General features: G+C 37.5%; 1 protein-coding gene across 1 annotated transcript in view; it reads left to right on the top strand.

The window, feature by feature from the left end:
* Window positions 1-18037, top strand: part of pod1 (coronin pod1) — a 355918-nt gene that overhangs the window by 272858 nt on the left and 65023 nt on the right. Inside the window, exon 16 of the mRNA XM_068225053.1 lies at window positions 17469-17675. Within this exon, the coding sequence (XP_068081154.1) occupies window positions 17469-17675 (207 nt within the window). The remainder of the gene's footprint in view (window positions 1-17468; window positions 17676-18037) is intronic.

Raw genomic sequence — 18037 nt, 5'->3', positions numbered from 1 at the left:
CGCAGGAGTCCTTTTACGTGCCAGTAAATCTACAGACACGAGGCTGACGTATTTGGGCACTTTCAGATACCACCAGACTGAGGCCAGGATCGAACCTGCCAAGTTGGGGTCAGAAAGCCAGCGCCTCAACCGTCTGAGCCACTCAGCCCGGCTCATCTGACAGGAAGAGCTCAACAATACTAATAATAATGGCCGGTTCCACACTGTTGTCTGAAAATTCAAACTGCTGTAATAAGAAGTATTGTACAAGTATCAAAATGACCCCTCCCGCTGTCTGGCATATACCATATCAGAAATCAATAAAAATGTAAATATTTTGCTGGGTGCAATACATCACCGTGAACGGGACGAAAAATGATGAAAAGTCAAGATAATTGAAGAGAAATGATACAAGAGTGTGCACGTTATTAAAGAAAAATGGAAGGTGGGTGTCATTTTGACCCTCTTCCGCTGTTCTAGGTGTTACTGTAATGACCACTAGACCTTCCAGATAATGAAGACCATCAACCATTCAAACATCCCTGCCCTTGGCTGACTACTGATTTTAAGACTGTGATGAAAGAACAAGGCGCACTACACTGACGCTATAAGCAGACTCAACTAGCTGACGTACATGAGCAGTACAGTGTTCTTCAAAACCGAATTCAGCTTGTAATTCGTAATAAGAAATTTAATTATTTCCAGCATTTAAACAAAAACATTAACACTGGTTCCACATGGCGACAACTTCGGTTACTGGGTATTGGCAAACCATTTGCGAAGTATGCTGATCCTGAGGTGTCCCTTGGTGAATTAAATACAGATTTATCCACGGAATGCCTCCTTCGTGACACGACGACAGTACAAAACACAATTGACAATATATTAAGGCAACAATCCCCAGTCCGTCCTTTATTTGATTTTGATACCATTACAGAGCATGAAGTAAGAAGGGAAGTTATTTCAGTTAAATCTCACGCAACAGGAGCTGATGAAATTCCCATTTAATTTACATAATTTACATAATTGACATAATATTGCCCATTATTACGCATTTACTTAATACCTGCCTTACTTCAGGCAATATCCCAATTAAATGGAAAGATGCTCTCATTGTGCCTGTCCCAAAAAACTCTCCTGCAAGCAATACATCTGTCAACCGACCTGTCTGCATCCTCACAGCACTTTCTAAGGTTCTGGAGAAGATAATGCATAAACAAATAGTTAAATACTTGGAAAAACATTTTTTACTTGATCCCTTGGTCTGGTTTTAAGAAAGGACACAGTACTGCAACAACACTTATCAAAATCACAGAATGCATTAGAAGTGCTATGGACGAATTAAAACTGACTATACTTATCCTTCTAGACTTCAGCAGTGTGTTTGACACTGTAAATATAGACATATTGTTAGCTAAGTTACAAAAACTTCACATGGCTCATTATGCTACTCAGTTCTTGGGCTCATACCTTAAAAATAGACTGACAGTGAGTTGTATCAAACGTGAAGACTACAGAATGGAGGACTCAGCTATCTGGCATTCCTCAAGGGTCCATTGTTTAGTCCTCTTTTTATTCTTAATCTGTATTAATGACATTTCTTCTTATCTGAATGACTGCAACTATCATCTTTATGCTGACAATCTTCATATATACTCACACTTTAAAGTCTCCGACATTGACAAAGCAGTCCAACCTATGAACTTGACTTTAAATTCAATTAGCTCGTACGCTAAAGAGAACTGCCTATTAATTAACCCGAAGAAAATGCAAGCAATCATGATAGGACAATCTAGGCTTTTAAATACGCTAAACATCACACAACAGCCTAATCTCATGCTCTGTGGTGATGCTATACCTTTTCAGAAGTCTGTAAAAAAAGAAAGTTGTCATGAATGATACATTAAACTGGAATGACCATATAACAATTGTCTGCAGAAAGGTATACGCATCTCTTCACAGCCTAAAAAGGAAACAATCCATTCATCCACACAGCATGAAAATAAAACTTATTGAAACTCTCATTTTTCCAATAATTTATAACTGTGATGTCGTATTAATCGATGCAGAACAAACTATGAAACTTCAAAGGGCAATGAACTCTTGCATACGATTTATATTTTCTTTGAACTTTAGGACACACATTTCCCCTTATTATGATAAGCTATCCTGGCTGAAAATCGATCAACTAAGAAATTTACATACTGTGACACTAATTTTTCGACTTCTGAACGAATCTACACCTGAATACCTATCCTCACATTTTAACTTCCTCTCATCTATCCATGGACGTAATACCAGATCGACTTCTACCCTTATGACACCGGTTAATCACTCAACTGTACACAGCCACTCTTTCCTAGTGTCTGGGGCAAGACTATGGAACACACTCCTGTCAGTATACGTAATAGCACTTCAGTAGTCTCATTTAAATGGTCTTGTCGAGATTTCCTCTTAAATACGTGATCAGCTTGTATGAATGTTAGTGTGTATGAGTGCAAGTATGATTTAGAGCTATTGTTAGGTGATGTAGATAGGCTAGATAATATTAATCATTAAAAATAACAATTATAATCTGTTATAATATTCCTCCATTAATTTAGGTAGTTCCTTGAGATTGTTAATGTTATTTTTCCAAGTAATGTGACTATGTACTCTATGTTGTGGTTAAGTGTAAGAGAGGGCCGTGAGCCCCAACTTCGCCATATACAAAGGCATAAAATAAACAAATAAATAAATAAATAAATAAATAAATCGTGGAACGTGGTTCTATAGCGATTCCTTCAATGGGGGAATCAAGTCAAGTCAAGTCATGAAATAGAATATCACGGTGTGGAGTACAGTATGATGATGTCAGGTAAATATGGAAAGGTGGTCCAACCCAGCCTGAAGGATCCATCAAGACCAACAGATGAATTCTTATGTCAGCTTGTAGATTTTTGTTAATGTACCATTGGGAAGTGTGTGGGAGATTTTTCTGTAGTGATTAACTGAATGTAGTTTTCTTTTCAAATGCTTCTTTATTTAAGAATAGTGTAAGAAACCCTATTACCAGTAAGATGCATCACAGTAGTTGAGTATTTCATTCATTATGAGTGATTGTCATGTAGATTTCTTGTTGAGATGATAGTTAAATTGGGTCTTCAATGTTAATTATGCAGTAATGATGCTATTTTGTTTGTATGAAGGTCATAATATTTTATGAGTTATGTATTTGAATTGTACGGAATATCACAAGAATCCTCAATGTTGTATGGAAAAGGACAACATGTGTTGGGCTGAGTGGCTCAGGCGGTTGAGACGCTGACCTTTTGACCCCAACTTTACATGTTCGATCCTGGCTCAGTCTGGTGGTATTTGAAGGTGCTCAAATACGTCAGCCTAGTGTCGGTAGATTTACTGGCATGTAAAAACTCCTGCTGGACTAAATTCTGGCACCTCGGCATGTACGAAAACCATAAAAGTGGTTAATGGGACGTAAAAACCAATAAGACTTATGATAACATTTGCGTCAATTTGTGGTGAATTGTGTAATGTTCAGTAAGTGCTAAATTTGCATCATGTATTGATGAGTATTCTTCAAAGCCCATTAGGTATTATTTTTGTTATTATTAGAGGAGTGATTTCTACTTTCACATCCATTACCCATGAGATCACTGAAGAACTTAGACTCCAGTCAATTGAATATATAGCTTTTCAACATTTTTGTGAAGTCATATGAAGTTGAACTTCATTTTTTCTATTTTCGATCCGATATTCATTATTTCATTGCATGATATCATTGTATGGTAGTGTGTTATCCAGATGACTTGTCTCATTTCAGTTATCAGAGGCTCGTATCATTTTCTGCATTCTATTTTTCTTGAGTATCATTGTCAGAGGACTGGTGACCTCAGTCTTTGATCTATTTCTTGGTGAATGTTCTTTCACATCAGATAACAAGAAATTTTTAGTGTGTGACATTTACTGGGTAAAATTTTATTTTATGAATTATGCAATTTATCTCCCATAGTACGTAGTACCAAGTAATACATGGTTTTGTTAGTCATTTCGTGTATATCTTTATGTTGACGTGGAATTAGTCAATTAGTTTGTTTCGAATTGAACAATGTCAAATAGATTAAAAGTTTAAAATCAGATTTTACAAACATAAATTGTAATGTAATAAATTGAATTTCAAAATTTAGTAAGTTTCATTTCAGATTAAGATAAAGATAAATTTTGATGAGATTTTGATTAACTTCTTTCAGAACCAATATCAGACCTATTGAATAAATGTCTAACTGAAGAAATTATGCTCCATAGATGGAGACATTCCATATTAAAAATCCAGTATAAAGGAAAGGGAGATGTAAATGACCCAATGTAGGATTACTTCAAGGAGACCCTATCAGCCCTTTATTATTTAATATAGGAACACATGATTTAGTACAAGCCACTGCCTCAGAATAAGTCAAGATTTTAATCTTGGTCTCGTTATTGTTGAATCTAGGATAATTACAGGAATCCCTGGACAAACTAAGTGGTCTGAAGAGAATCAATTAACTATCAATAATAATAATAATAATAATAATAATAATAATAATAATAATAATAATAATAATAATAATGCTATTTGCTTTACGTCCCACTAAATACTTTTACGGTGTTCGGAGACGCCGCGGTGCTGGAATTTAGTCCCGCAGGAGTTCTTTTACGTGCCAGTAAATCTACCAACACGAGGCTGTCGTATTTGAGCACCTTCAAATACCACCGGACTGAGCCAGGATCGAACCTGCCAAGTTGGGGTTAGAAGGCCAGCGCCTTAACCGTCTGAGCCACTCAGCCCGGCATCAACAAAAATAAGACTGTACGAAGGATGTTTAGAAGGGGAGGCAGAACCTCAGGCAAAGAAACATCAAAATTAACGTAGTCAATAAGTGTAAATATTTAGGAATAACCATGCAGACCAGAGGGATAGTGTTCACAGAACACATCAGAGAGAGAACCATATTTAGAATATTGGCAGTCAGCAGCATGAAGCACTTAAACCAGATCTCTAGTGACACCACAAGGAATTTGCTAAGGGTTAAAATAACACCTGTGGTGACCTATGGAATGGAACTCATTTGGGACTATCTTAGCAAACAGGACACGAGAAGGTAGCGAAAAATGGTGTTGGATTCTTAATTAACGAAAGGACTGATGCTACAGCTGAAGTTATCTGCAAAAGTGATAGAATCATTAAAATGTTCATGAAACTGGAGAACACTAAGTACACCATCATACAAGTGTATGCCCCACAGACAGGCTGCAGTGAGGAAGACAAAGATAAATTTCGGCAAGACCTGGAAGATACAGTTAATGAGGAAAATGTTATTATTATTGGAGATCTAAATGCGCAAGTTGGGGTAGACAGACTTGGGTACGAGAACATCATTGGTCCACATGGATTTGGACAAAGGAACCCAGAAGGAGAACAACTATTAGATCTGTGCAGAAGAAATGATCTTATAATCAAAAATACATTCTTCAAAAAAAGAGACAGTCACAGAATAACAAGGTACAGTTGGGATGGCCAGTATAGAACATTGATTGACTACGTAATCACAAATAAAGATGGTGGCAGGTACATCACAGATGTAAAGGTCATCCCTAGTGAAAGCATGGACAGTGACCACAGATTGTTGGTAGTAGACTTCAAGCATAAGGCAAAAGAAACGCAGAAACTTATTATGAAAAAACCAAGGGTTAAAACTTGAAAGTTGCAAGAAGTCCAAATAAAGGAAGAATACAAACTAAGGATTCAACAGAGTTTGCCGAAGTGTGAAGTAACCAGCGTTAATGAAGAATGGAAGGCCTTCAAAGACACCTTTGTGGGAGAAGCCAAAAACCTATGTGGAGTTACAAGTTCTATCAAAAGAAAAAAGGAGACACCATGGTGGAATGATAGAGTGAAAACAGCGGTGAAAGAAAGAAACCAAATAAAGAAGGCACTGGACAAGGGAAAACAAAAACAGGGACAAGAACGAAAAGAACAAGAAATACAAAGACTTCAAGGAGTATACAGGAACAAGAAACTTGCTGTAAAGAACATTGTAAGGGAAGAAAAAGAGAAGAAATGGAATGCGTTTGCAGACAAACTGGAAGAGGACAGTAGAGGAAATATGAAATTGCTATACAGAGTAGTGAAAAACAAGCGAAGGGATCAAGAGACCATAAAAGCAATACAACATGATGGAACTCTGGCACAAGAAGAAGGAGAGATTAAACAAGAACTCAAGATCTATTTCGAAAAGCTGCTGAATTGAGATACAGAAAACATAACAACAGATAGAGGAGAGCCAAGTCGAGGAACCACAACTGAACCACCAATTACATGGCTTGAGGTTGAAAATGCGCTCAAGAGCATGAAGAAAGGAAAGGCAGTGGGCATAGATGAACTAAGTGCAGATATATTGAAAGCAGCGGGAATTCCAGGAATCCAATGGCTCTACAGACTGCTCAACAAGATATGGGAGGAAAATACTATTCCTGAGGACTGGAAGATGGGCATCATTGTACCTCTGTTCAAGAAAGGAAGCCGACGAAAATGTACTAATTACCGTGGTATCACACTACTGTCTCATGTCCTGAAAATATTGGAAAAAATAATAGAGACCAGAATCAGAGATATTGTTCAACCAATTTTGGAAGAAGAGCAGTATGGTTTCAGACCAGGAAGGTCAACTACAGACCTTATATTTGCAATTAGGATGCTAATGGAAAAATACTGGGAGAAGAACAAGCCTCTATTTCTAATATTTTTGGACATTGAGAAAGCATACGATAGTGTACCAAGGGAAAGAATTTGGCAATGCATGCAAGAACTTCAAGTGCGAGACAGCCTCATAGGCAAAGTGAAAATGTTGTATAGTGGGAACAGAAGCTGTGTTCAAGTAGGATGTGGTTTGTCAGACTGGTTTGAAACAAAGAGAGGACTGCAGCAGGGCAGCTCATTGTCACCACTTCTATTTATTATTGTAATGGATGTAGTAATGAAATCAATTAAAAGGAAAGAACATGGAGATATCAAAGCCTTCACATTTGCAGATGATGTTGCGATCTGGAGTGACTCAGAAGAGGAATTGGGAGAGAGAATACAAAGCTGGAATGAGGAGTTTAAGAAATATGGTTTAAACATCAGCAAGACCAAGACGGTGGTGATGAAAGTGTATGGGGAAGGAGCAGAATCAATAGTCATGTTAAATGAAGCTCAACTGGACAGCGTGCTAGTTTTCAAATACTTGGGTAGCGTTATATCAAATGACAACCTAGCAAAACATGAGGTGAACAATCGAATCAATAAGGCAACACAATTTTACCACCAGGTAAGACACCTGCTGTGGGATGAGCAAATACCCATGAAAACAAAAATGACATTGTACAAGTCCTATTATACACCAATTCTTACGTACAGTCTCGAAACCACAACACTGACCAATAGAGATAATTCCAAACTTCAGGCAGCTGAAATGAAATTTCTACGCACTATGATCCAGAAAACCAGGAAAGACAAGATTAGGAATGAGAAAATTAGAGAAGAAGTAGGAGTAGATGATTCTCTCCTCAATAAGATTCAGATATCAAGACTGAAGTGGTTTGGTCACATGAAGAGGATGCCAATAAACAGAACTGCAAGGAAGGAATTTGACAGAAAGGTAGAAGGAAGACGACCCGTGGGAAGGCCACGAAGGAAATGGATAGATTTAGTTAAGAGTGATGTACTGCTGAGAGGTCATGATTGGGACAAGTTGGTGGAGGAAGAATGGTACAAGGACAGGATGAGATGGAGGAGGCTCATATACCACACCCGGGAAACTGGAGATGGTTTAGGATGATGATGATGATCAAAATTCACTCCATCTCATCTATATATATATAAGAACTTGTCCTGACTGACTAACTGACTGACTGATTCATCATCGCCGAGCCAAAACTACTGGACATAAAGAAATGAAATTTTGGGGATACGTTCATATTAAGATGTAGGTGCTCACTAAGAGAGGATTTTTGGATATTCCTTCGCTAAGGGGGTGAAAAGGGGGGTTAAATTTTAAAATGAGTGTCTCTATATCTCAAAACTTTAAAAGTTTACAGATGTAAAAATTGGTATTTAGAATCTTCTTTAAAAATAAGGAAACACATATTTTTTTTTGTTTTCAGAAAATCCCAATAGGAGGGGTGAAAAAGGGTGAAAATGGGGAAAAATGGGTTGAATGCCTTTAATCAGGATACTGGTACTTATATCTCAGAAACTGAAGATATTACAGACCTGAAAATTGGCACTTTTGATCTCTTTTAAAAATAAAGAAACATGTATTTTTTTTGTTTTTGGAAAATCCAATTAATGGGAGGGTGAAAAGGGGATGAATTTTTAAAATGAGTGAATCTATATCTCCAAACTTTTGAAGTTTGCAGGTGTAAAAATTGGCATTTAGAATCTTCATTAAAAATAAAGAAACATGTATTTTTTCGTTTTCAGAAAATCGCAATAGGAGGAGTGAAAAGGGGTGAAAAAAGGGTTAAATGCCTTTAATGAGGCTACTTATATCTCAGAAACTCAAGATATTACAGACCTGAAAATTGGTGTTTGGGATCTCCTTTAAAAATAAAGAAACACGTATTATTTTGTTTCTGGAAAATCCAATTAAGGGGGGGTAAAAAGGGGGTAATATTTTAAAATGAGTGTATCTATATCTCAGAACTTTTAAAGGTTATAGATGTAAAAATAGGTACAGTTGAACCTGCTTTATACGTAACTCTGTTCTACGTAATTCTTATTTGTACGTAATTTCCTTTCGGTCCCGGCAAAATATAATTTAAAAAGAGTGTTAATTAAACCCTATTTATACGTAATCCGTTTATACGTAATTCGCTGTTATACGTAAAGTGCCAGTGAAATATAACTGAGTTTTGGTTGCTAGGCGCTTTACGTCGCACCGACACAGATAGGTCTTATGGCGATGATGGGATGGAAAAGGTCTAGGAGTTGGAAGGAAGCGGCCGTGGCCTTAATTAAGGTACAGCCCCAGCATTTGCCTGGTGTGAAAATGGGAAACCACGGAAAACCATCTTCAGGGCTGCCGATAGTGGGATTCGAACCTACTATCTCCCGGATGCAAGCTCACAGCCGCGCGCCTCTACGCGCACGTCCAACTCGCCCGGTAAACTGAGTTTTGCCTAATTGTAAAGAGAATGAGCTTTTTAAAAAGAAACTACTGTATTTACAAAATTTCCTCTTTGTCGCTGTAGGCGGAAGCAGAGTTATCGGGGTTCGGTGCTGAAACAGAACACAAGAGTTTCGCCGAGTGACATTGTTGACCCTTACTTACTGGCGCCTTAACAAAGACGAGCCCCCTTCGCTCCTCCTCTACCTCCGTCGTTTTTGATACGCCACCAAAGATTAAGATACATTATAAGCAAAGTGGGCGATTTCGGTGCGGAAACAAAAGAAAATACAGTAAATTTGTTTGAATATGAGAATTTCTTTCGTGGTAACAACGGAGAAGTAAAATGTCCACGATGCCGGTATCTGTTGTTTACTGTTGAACAGTAGTTTTGTCATTCAGTTGCTTTTGATTAACCATGGAGAACAGAAAAATGAAAAGATATACGAGAAGTGGACGCCAATCCACACAAAACAAAAACTGAAATCGTTTCAGTCATAGGAATTGCTTATACCACGCTATGTACAGTTATCAGTAAAAGAAACGCTATTTTGGATCAGTTCTTAAAACTGGGTTCAAAATCAGCAAAGCGCAGCCGTCACCAAGAAGGATGGTACGTAGATTTCGATAAAGCACTTTTCACATGGTTCTAGCAAAAGTGGGCCTGCCGCTCTACCAATTAGTGGAGACATGTTGAAGGCAAAGGCAATAGATTTATCTAAAATGATGAGTATCACTGCTGCTTTCAAGGCTTCATCAGGATGGTTGCAAGGATTTAAAGATCGTCATGGAATCACAGGGAGAACAATATGCGGACCCTCAAAATCTGCAGACGACATCACGGTGCAACACTGGAAAGAAGAGATTCTGCGGGTATCGTAAGCGATTATCGGCCTCAGAATATCTACAACTATGATGAGACCGGCCTATTCTACAACCTCCTTCCAAATAAAACATTAGCTGAAAAGGGTGACTCATGCCATGGTGGGAAGAAAAGTAAAATTCGTGTAAGGGTACTTCTCGCCACCAATGCAGATGGATCTGACAAACTTCCTCTACTTGTGATAGGAAAATCAAAGAATCCGAGGTGTTTTAAGGGTGCGAAAACAAAACCTAAGGAATATGAACCCAGTGGAACAGTGCTTGAAAAAACTGGACATTAAAATGAAAAAGAAACAGAAGAAGATCCTTCTTATTGATCATTGTGCAACACATCCACCTCAAAATCGTTCTGGAGAATGTCCGAATGGAATTTTTCCCTCCTAACTGTACTGGTGTTCTAGAACCGCTTCATTTGGGCATCATTGCAAATTTCAAAGTGCATTATAGAAAAATGCTGGTTCAACATTTAATAACACTGGGTGATGCAGGAAATGAACCTCTCTCCATTAATATGCTACAAGCCATGGACTTTATTTCGACTGCCTGGAAGCAGTTGTCATCCTCCACGATCACCAACTATTTCCGCAAAGCTGGTGTCTTACTAGAAGAGGCTCCTTCTAATGATGATTATGGGGACAAAGTTTTGTCTGGCAATGAGCTAATGCTACCAGAGGGTGTAGAATTCGATACTTTTGTGCATTTCGATGACAGTCTGGCTGTATGTGGAGAACTACCGGATGAAGAGATTATTGCTGATGTATGCCAACAACGCGGCGGTGATTGGCCAGCTACAAGCGATAGTGACATTGGAGATGGAGATAACGACTTGAATCTTGACACCTGAACTGAGTGAAGTGTTCAGTGCAATTGAAGTGTGTAGGCGTTACATCAGTGCGAAAAGTTGCAGTGAAAATGCTTTGAATTCATTACAAAGTTTGCTAAATGAGGTTTATACTCTTAATGCAAGAAAAGTGATAAAAGCCAAACTATCTGATTTTTTAAGGCTGGGCCAAGTTCAAAATAATATTTTCTATCTTTATGTACTTCTTATTTGCAAAAATTTAAACATGTAGGTCTATTCTATTGGTTTTTCAGTAAATATGTGATTTATTGCGTAAGTCTGATTTGTAAGTAATTCTGAGTTACAAGTAGTTTTTTTCTCTTCCCCTTGATATACGTATAAGTCAGGTTTAACTGTATTTAGAATCTCTTTTAAAAATAGAAAAACGCGTATTCTTTTGTTTTCGGAAAATCCCAATAGGAAGGGTGTAAAAGGGTGAATAATAGGTTGAATGCCTTAAATGAGGCTACTTATATTTCAGAACCTGAAGATATTACAGACCTGAAAATTGGTATTTGGGATCTACTTTAAAAGTAAAGAAACATGTATTTTTTCGTTTTTGAAAATTCCAAATATTGGAGGGTGAAAAGGGGGGGGGGGTGAATTTTTTAAAATGAGTGTGTCTACATCTTAGAATTTTAAAATTTACAGATGTAAAAGTTGGTAGTTAGAATCTCCTCTAAAAATAAAGGAACACGTATTTTTTTGTTTGCTGTAAATCGCAATAGGTGGGGTGTAAAAGGGTGAAAAATGGGTTGAATGCCTTTAATGAGGATACATACATCTCAGAAATGAAAGATATTACAGCACTGAAATTTTGTATATGGGATCTCCTTTATAAATAAAGAAACACGCATTTTTTAGTTTTTGGAAAATCCAATTAATGGCGGTTCAACAGTAGTGACAAATTAATTTTTTTAAAGACTATATATACAGAATATCTTGGAAGCGTAAAATGTTACAGACGTAAAAAGTGGGTGTTTGGAATCTCCTGTAAATGTAAAGAAACATAGGTGATTTGTTTTTGGAAACTCCACTTAAGGGAAACTCAAAAGGGGAGAAATTTTAAAATGATAATTTTTACAGTATATCTAAAAAAACTTAGCATGTTACAGAAGTTAAAAATGGTATTTTTTTATCTCTATTAAACATAAAGAAACGTGTATTTTTAGTTTTCGGAAATGCCACTTGGGTGGAGGGGGGGTAAATGTGACTGAAAGTGGTGTTGAATTCTTTTAATTAGGCTACTGATATCTCAAAAATAAAGATGTTACAGACGTGAAATTTGATATTTGCAATCTGCTTTAAAAGTAAAGGAACACGTATTCTCGGAAAATCCAATGAAGGGGGGGGGGGGGGAGAGGGTGAAATAATTGAAAATTTAGTTGACTTAATTGTATGAGAATACATACATCTAATAAAAACTAAAGCTGTTACAGAGGTGAAAATTCGTATTTGGATCTCCTTTAAAAACAAAGAAAAACGCGTTTTTGGGAGGAAACCATCTTGGAGGGCGGGAGTGTAAAGGAGTTGAATTCCTTTTATGAGGACACATAAATCAAAAACTGAAGAAGTTAGAGTCGTGATAATTGGTATTTAGAAGATCCTTTACTATTAAAGAAACAAGTAATTTTTGCGGGAATATTCACTTAGTGGGGGGGAGTAGTGTGAAATGAAGTGAAAAAATCAATTATTCTTATGGGGATACTTATATCTCAAAACTGAAGGTAATAGACGTGAACATTGGTGTTTGGAATCTCCTTTAAACATAAAGAAACAAGCCTTCTTTTAATTTTTTTGGGGGGGAGTGGGTGGCGGTAAATAAACTTAACGGTGGTGGGGTGTAGAAGGAGGTGAGACCAATTGATTTTACTGTTCTTAATGTACTTACAAGGATCCTCCGTTGCTCAGGCGGCAGCGCGCCGGCCTCTCACACCTGGGTTCCGTGGTTCAAATCCCGGTCACTACATGTGTCATTCGTGCTGGACAAAACGGAGGCGGGACAGGTTTTTCTCCGGATACTCCGGTTTTCCCTATCATCAGCCATTACAGCAACACATAATAATAATAATAATAATAATAATAATAATGTTCCGGACTGTCGTCAGTTGTGCGGACTGCGCTGGAAACGGCTCCTGGACTGGTAATGACTAAGAATGCAGTCTGGCCGCGGGTTTAGTGCCGCCAAGGCACCCAATATGACACCACGCCGGTTTTCCTGAAGGATTTTATCCATATTAAAAATGATTATAGGAAAATATGGCAAAGGTTTAGGGACCCAACTGACCGGGAGGAATACCTGAGCCTAGCCCGGGAAGTACGAAATTGATTGCTGGAAAGGAAGATTGAAAATGGGAGGAAACATGCCGTAATCTAATAGAAAACGAGTCAGATCAGGAATTTTGGTGGATTCTCGCCGAAAACGAGTCAGATCGCGAATTTCGGCGGATTATATATCTAAAACAATAAGCATTCAATTATAAATTTCAGTATAATACCGTAGCAAAGCACGGGTATCTTGCTAGTTTAGTATATGAAATGACAAGAGAAAACTTTATTGAAGATCTTCAGATTCAGATGCATCTACCTTACATTACGAGTTATGGAGACCTCTTGGACGAACTGAATAGGAAGAAAGAAGAAATATGGAAGAATTCTACTCTGCTCACGCGATGACGACAGGGTGAATAGGTAGCGGTTACGAATTGAGAAATTCTGACCTCCTTTGCTATTCATGGGTTTCATCATAGGTGCTGCCAACCAACGTAAGATGTATCGTGTACCAGATCTGCAGTGTGTGTGCTTGTGGTGTGACAAGCGATGTGATAAATATCATATCTCTCATTGTCAGAAAAGAAATCTGTCCTTGACTGAATTAAGTAAGGAATAATTCATTAAAGAGGGGTGTAGATGCAAAACTCACATTCTCCACTTTTCCAAACTTTTGGAAAATGGCAAAAAACTGTTTAATGTTGAAGGCCATGGTATTGTACTTTAATTTTTTTTTGTTACATGTTTGTTTCAATATGAACTGTTTGCCCACACTGCAAAGCTTTGTTTAAAGAGGGCTCTTTTGTAATTTTAAAGTAAAATTCAGACAATGTGAGTTTTGAACAAAACTGTGGTCAACTGTGAGTTTTGCAACAAACTTTTTTGGATAATGTTAGTTATGAAGCAAAACGGTTTAACACTGAAAACAAACCAAGTAAAATATCGTGGGTTGGTATGCTGTTATAGGTTGTGTTAGCAAAATAGAAACAAAAAGCATTAAGAAATGAACAAATTTTAATATCTAAAATGTTAGAAACTTTAGTAGACTACAGGTTTTACACATTAATGACACTGACTTCTTCAGTCGGCTCACAAACAGGTTCCTCTTCTTCAGTGTCATCAGCTCCATCAATAATGTTTTTGTAAAATAGTAACTCCTCGTTATCTCTCCAGTGGTCTCCGTAATGTTTCGTCAACAAGTTGTTGACATCAACCTTCTTGGTTTCTTTTGTTGTGTTTGACGCAGGAATAACATTAGGACTCATGTTAGAAAGCAGTTTCCCTGGCTTGGTGAGAGATTTGGACACTCCAAGATCTGACTTGTATGTGTACTCTCCCCTAACACGTACGTGCTTCGCTTTAGTTCTTGTCAGAACAATCCTGCTGCAGGCCCCAAGTTGAAAGTGAAATTGCGCCGGTTTCTTCATAAATGTCTCTTTTTCTTTTTTCCAGTCAAACACTTGACAGTCAATGCCAACTTTAACTACTTTAGCATGTTCACTAATAATATCAATGTACTCTGATGGTTTGTAAATCACTTCTTTTTTCCTTATAGACTTTTCTATTACCCCAAACACTCGGTCTGGTGGCAGAAAACTGTGGCCTGTTATAGGAAAATAAAGTTCCACTGTTCTTACATTTTTCGGCGCAAGTTTGGAAAGCCAGTGGCAAGCCATGGCCAGGACAATAGAATTTTTGTTTTGGTTTCCACATCCGTCACACACTAATCGCACAGTAGTAATAGGGCTTTCCATTTCTGTTGCTATGAGTGTATCAAAAACCAAAGAAGCAATTTCGTTTGATCCTTTGCCAAACTCGTTTTCTGTCCAAATGTAGGCTGTCACATTTTCTGGAGTCAGTTTACTTTTTGAATCTCCTTTAACCACGGTGAAGTTATGAAGGTAAATTTGCCTACTGTAGTACGCGGCTTGATCAGGTACTTTTGGCAGGGGTAAGTTCTTTTGGCAATCATAACTAAAAGTCACAATTTTTGGGTCAGTGCATTTGAGTGATGTATAAAATGCCTTAGCACGTAACTTATGCACACGTTTTTCAGTGATAATCTGTTGCTTTTCCTCACCTGGACCTGCATGTTTTAATCGTTCATCTAACTGTAGGCAAGTAGAGCAAACGTCCACCCTTGGTGAGCCAAAGCCAAGATTGTATGTTTTGTTAAAAATAGATCTAAAGTACCACTGTGTTACTTTCAAACCACTCTGACCTTCTGTGAGTGAACGGTTATACATTTTCCACATTTTTTAAATGTTCAACTCAGCAGAAAGATATTTCCTGCCCGTGTGTTTGGCACAGTAGTGAGGCTCTGAACATTTGAATTTATTTATAAAATTCATTACATTCTCTTTCTTCGGCAAATTTTTAGTAGAAACCCTGTCACCTCCTCTGTTTTCTTTGCTAAGCTGCCCGGTTTCTCGGAAACGATTCAAAACACCATTTATTCGAAATCGTGAAACATTGAGAACACGTATGAATGTGTTAAGACATACAGGAACCACGAATTTGTCTTTCGAGCCTATGAAGTATTTGGTCCTCACGGGTTGTCTTTTGTAGCGTCCAGAAGTTGGTCTTCTTCTTTTAACTTCCACTGATGAGGTAAACTTCAGAATAAAGTTATCTTGGTACACTTTATCTTTTTGGGAGTAGAAGTTTTGATGAAACCGTCGAATGTCTTGTAAAGGAACTGTTGTGCACTTAAATTTTCCCCCATTGTGGTTACAAGTTGGGAATCCCGGCAAACCTTTCGCTGAATGCCTAAAAAAGAAAAATATTATTAGCATTTTCATATTCAAAACCTGACAATGTTTTCTTGGTTCTGGTTTATTAAAAAGGTATACAAGGCCACAAATCTAACCTCGCTACAGCTACAAAACTAACCTTGCTAATTGGGATTTATTTCGTGTCCACTTCTCAGGAGTCTTTTTCTTCTTCCTTGTATGACCAGTTGATGGCTGAACTACTTCCTCCATTGTGCAGTAAATTAGTTCATGAACTAGTAAGAACCAATGAGCCGTAAGATTAATTAATTAAAAACTTGCTGCGTAAACTGAGAGGTTAATGCTAAGAGTGAGGTGAACAAAACATCAACAGAGTGAAGACAATCCCATGATGCCCTGGGCGCACCACAGGCTCTCTGATTGGTTGGAATGGAGAGTGTGAATTTTGCTGCAAAACATCTGTTGGATAATGTGACTTATGTTTCAAAACTCCATTTTCAGTTTTTTTTTTTCAGTCTTATAATGTGCGTTTTGGTTCAAACTACCATCACAGTTCGATGCGCCTTTACAAGACGAACGTGGTGATATGCATAACTCAATACCTTAAAAAATTGGAGAATGTGAGTTTTGCATCTACACCCCTCGTATATACCTTGTAATTACATTTGGCCATTTGCCGCATTAAACATTATAAATCATTATTTTCATATTTTGGATTAAGGGCAACCACATTTATGGGAAATACACATTTTTTTGTATACCAATATTCTGGATTTTTTTTATCATCCCAATGAAGAATTAATTATTATTCTTATCATCATACTCGTGCTAAGGTCAGGGCATGATTTTTCTGTGAATAAATAGATTTTTACTTTTATTTCAACTTGATTTGTTTAAGTTAAATATCAATGCTTGTTGAGCCCAAGTGCCCTATTATATACCCTGAACAACTCTGATTTATGTCTCAAACAGGTTCATTATGTATGTGTATTTATCTATAATCTGAGAATTGATCATGACTGAACGAGTTGGCCATGCGGTTATGGTTGCGCAGCTATGAGCTTGCATTCAGGAGATAGTGGGTTTGAATCCGACCATCAGCAGCCCTGAAGGTGGTTTTCTGTGGTTTCCCATTTTCACATCAGGCAAATGCCGGGACTGTACCTTAATTAAGGCCATGGCCGCTACCTTCCCAATCGTAGCCCTTTCCCATCCTTCCATTGACAGAAACCTTACATGTGTTGGTGTGACATTAAACATTAAACAAATAGAAGAAAAAAAATCAATTACAATACCCGTGTTCATAAGTGGGTTGCGACTATTTTCTGTGGATCCATAGTTGCTGAACAGGGTACACTGTCAGCTATTGTTGATTGTTGATTCAGCAGTCTTTCTTCATTGATTCATTATGATTGATTATGTGAATAATAATTATAAGAAAATGATATAGCTTAAATTGATGTTGTTTGCTTTCATAATTCTTCCTTCCGATTAATTTAGTATCTTTTTTATCAGTTACTATCTAAATTATTTTGTTGAAAGGATGTTTGCTCACTGTTTTCATGATGTTTTTAGGGTGACTCAACGATTTATGCTTTTGAAGTAACAGAAGAAGCACCCTACATCTGCCCATTAAGCCATCACCGGTGTAACTCTCTACATCAAGGCTTGTCTTTCCTACCAAAGAATGTGTGTGATGTGAGTAGTGTGGAGTTTGCTCGTGCTCTTCGTCTCACAAACAATACCATTGAACCTCTGTCCTTCACTGTGCCACGGATCAAGGTTAGTAACATCATTGATTTCTAACTTGACTACAAGTAGAATAAAAATCAAGATGCATAATAGTTGTGTCATCACTTAAGAGTATATTTAGATTTTTTTTTTTTTTTTTTACCAAACATATCCAGAGAGAACGTACATTATGTTATCCCATGTTCTGTATCTAATGTATCAGAGGGGGTCACAAATTTTGGAGATAATGGCAGAAGCCAGTATCCAGAAGTTCAGACCTGATGCATTGAAACCACTCCATAGAGTGCTTTTTGGAAGAGTTCGCAAATCTGCAACCCTTGAGAAGAACATACGAAAATTCAGTGGATTTGATTTCGAGAAAGACTCGGATCAGTTTGAAAAGAAGGAACGCA

The sequence above is a fragment of the Anabrus simplex genome, chromosome 1 (genome assembly GCF_040414725.1).
Source record: "Anabrus simplex isolate iqAnaSimp1 chromosome 1, ASM4041472v1, whole genome shotgun sequence".
In the NCBI taxonomy this organism is placed as follows: domain Eukaryota; kingdom Metazoa; phylum Arthropoda; class Insecta; order Orthoptera; family Tettigoniidae; genus Anabrus; species Anabrus simplex.
This window is presented reverse-complemented; position numbering and strand designations above follow the sequence as displayed.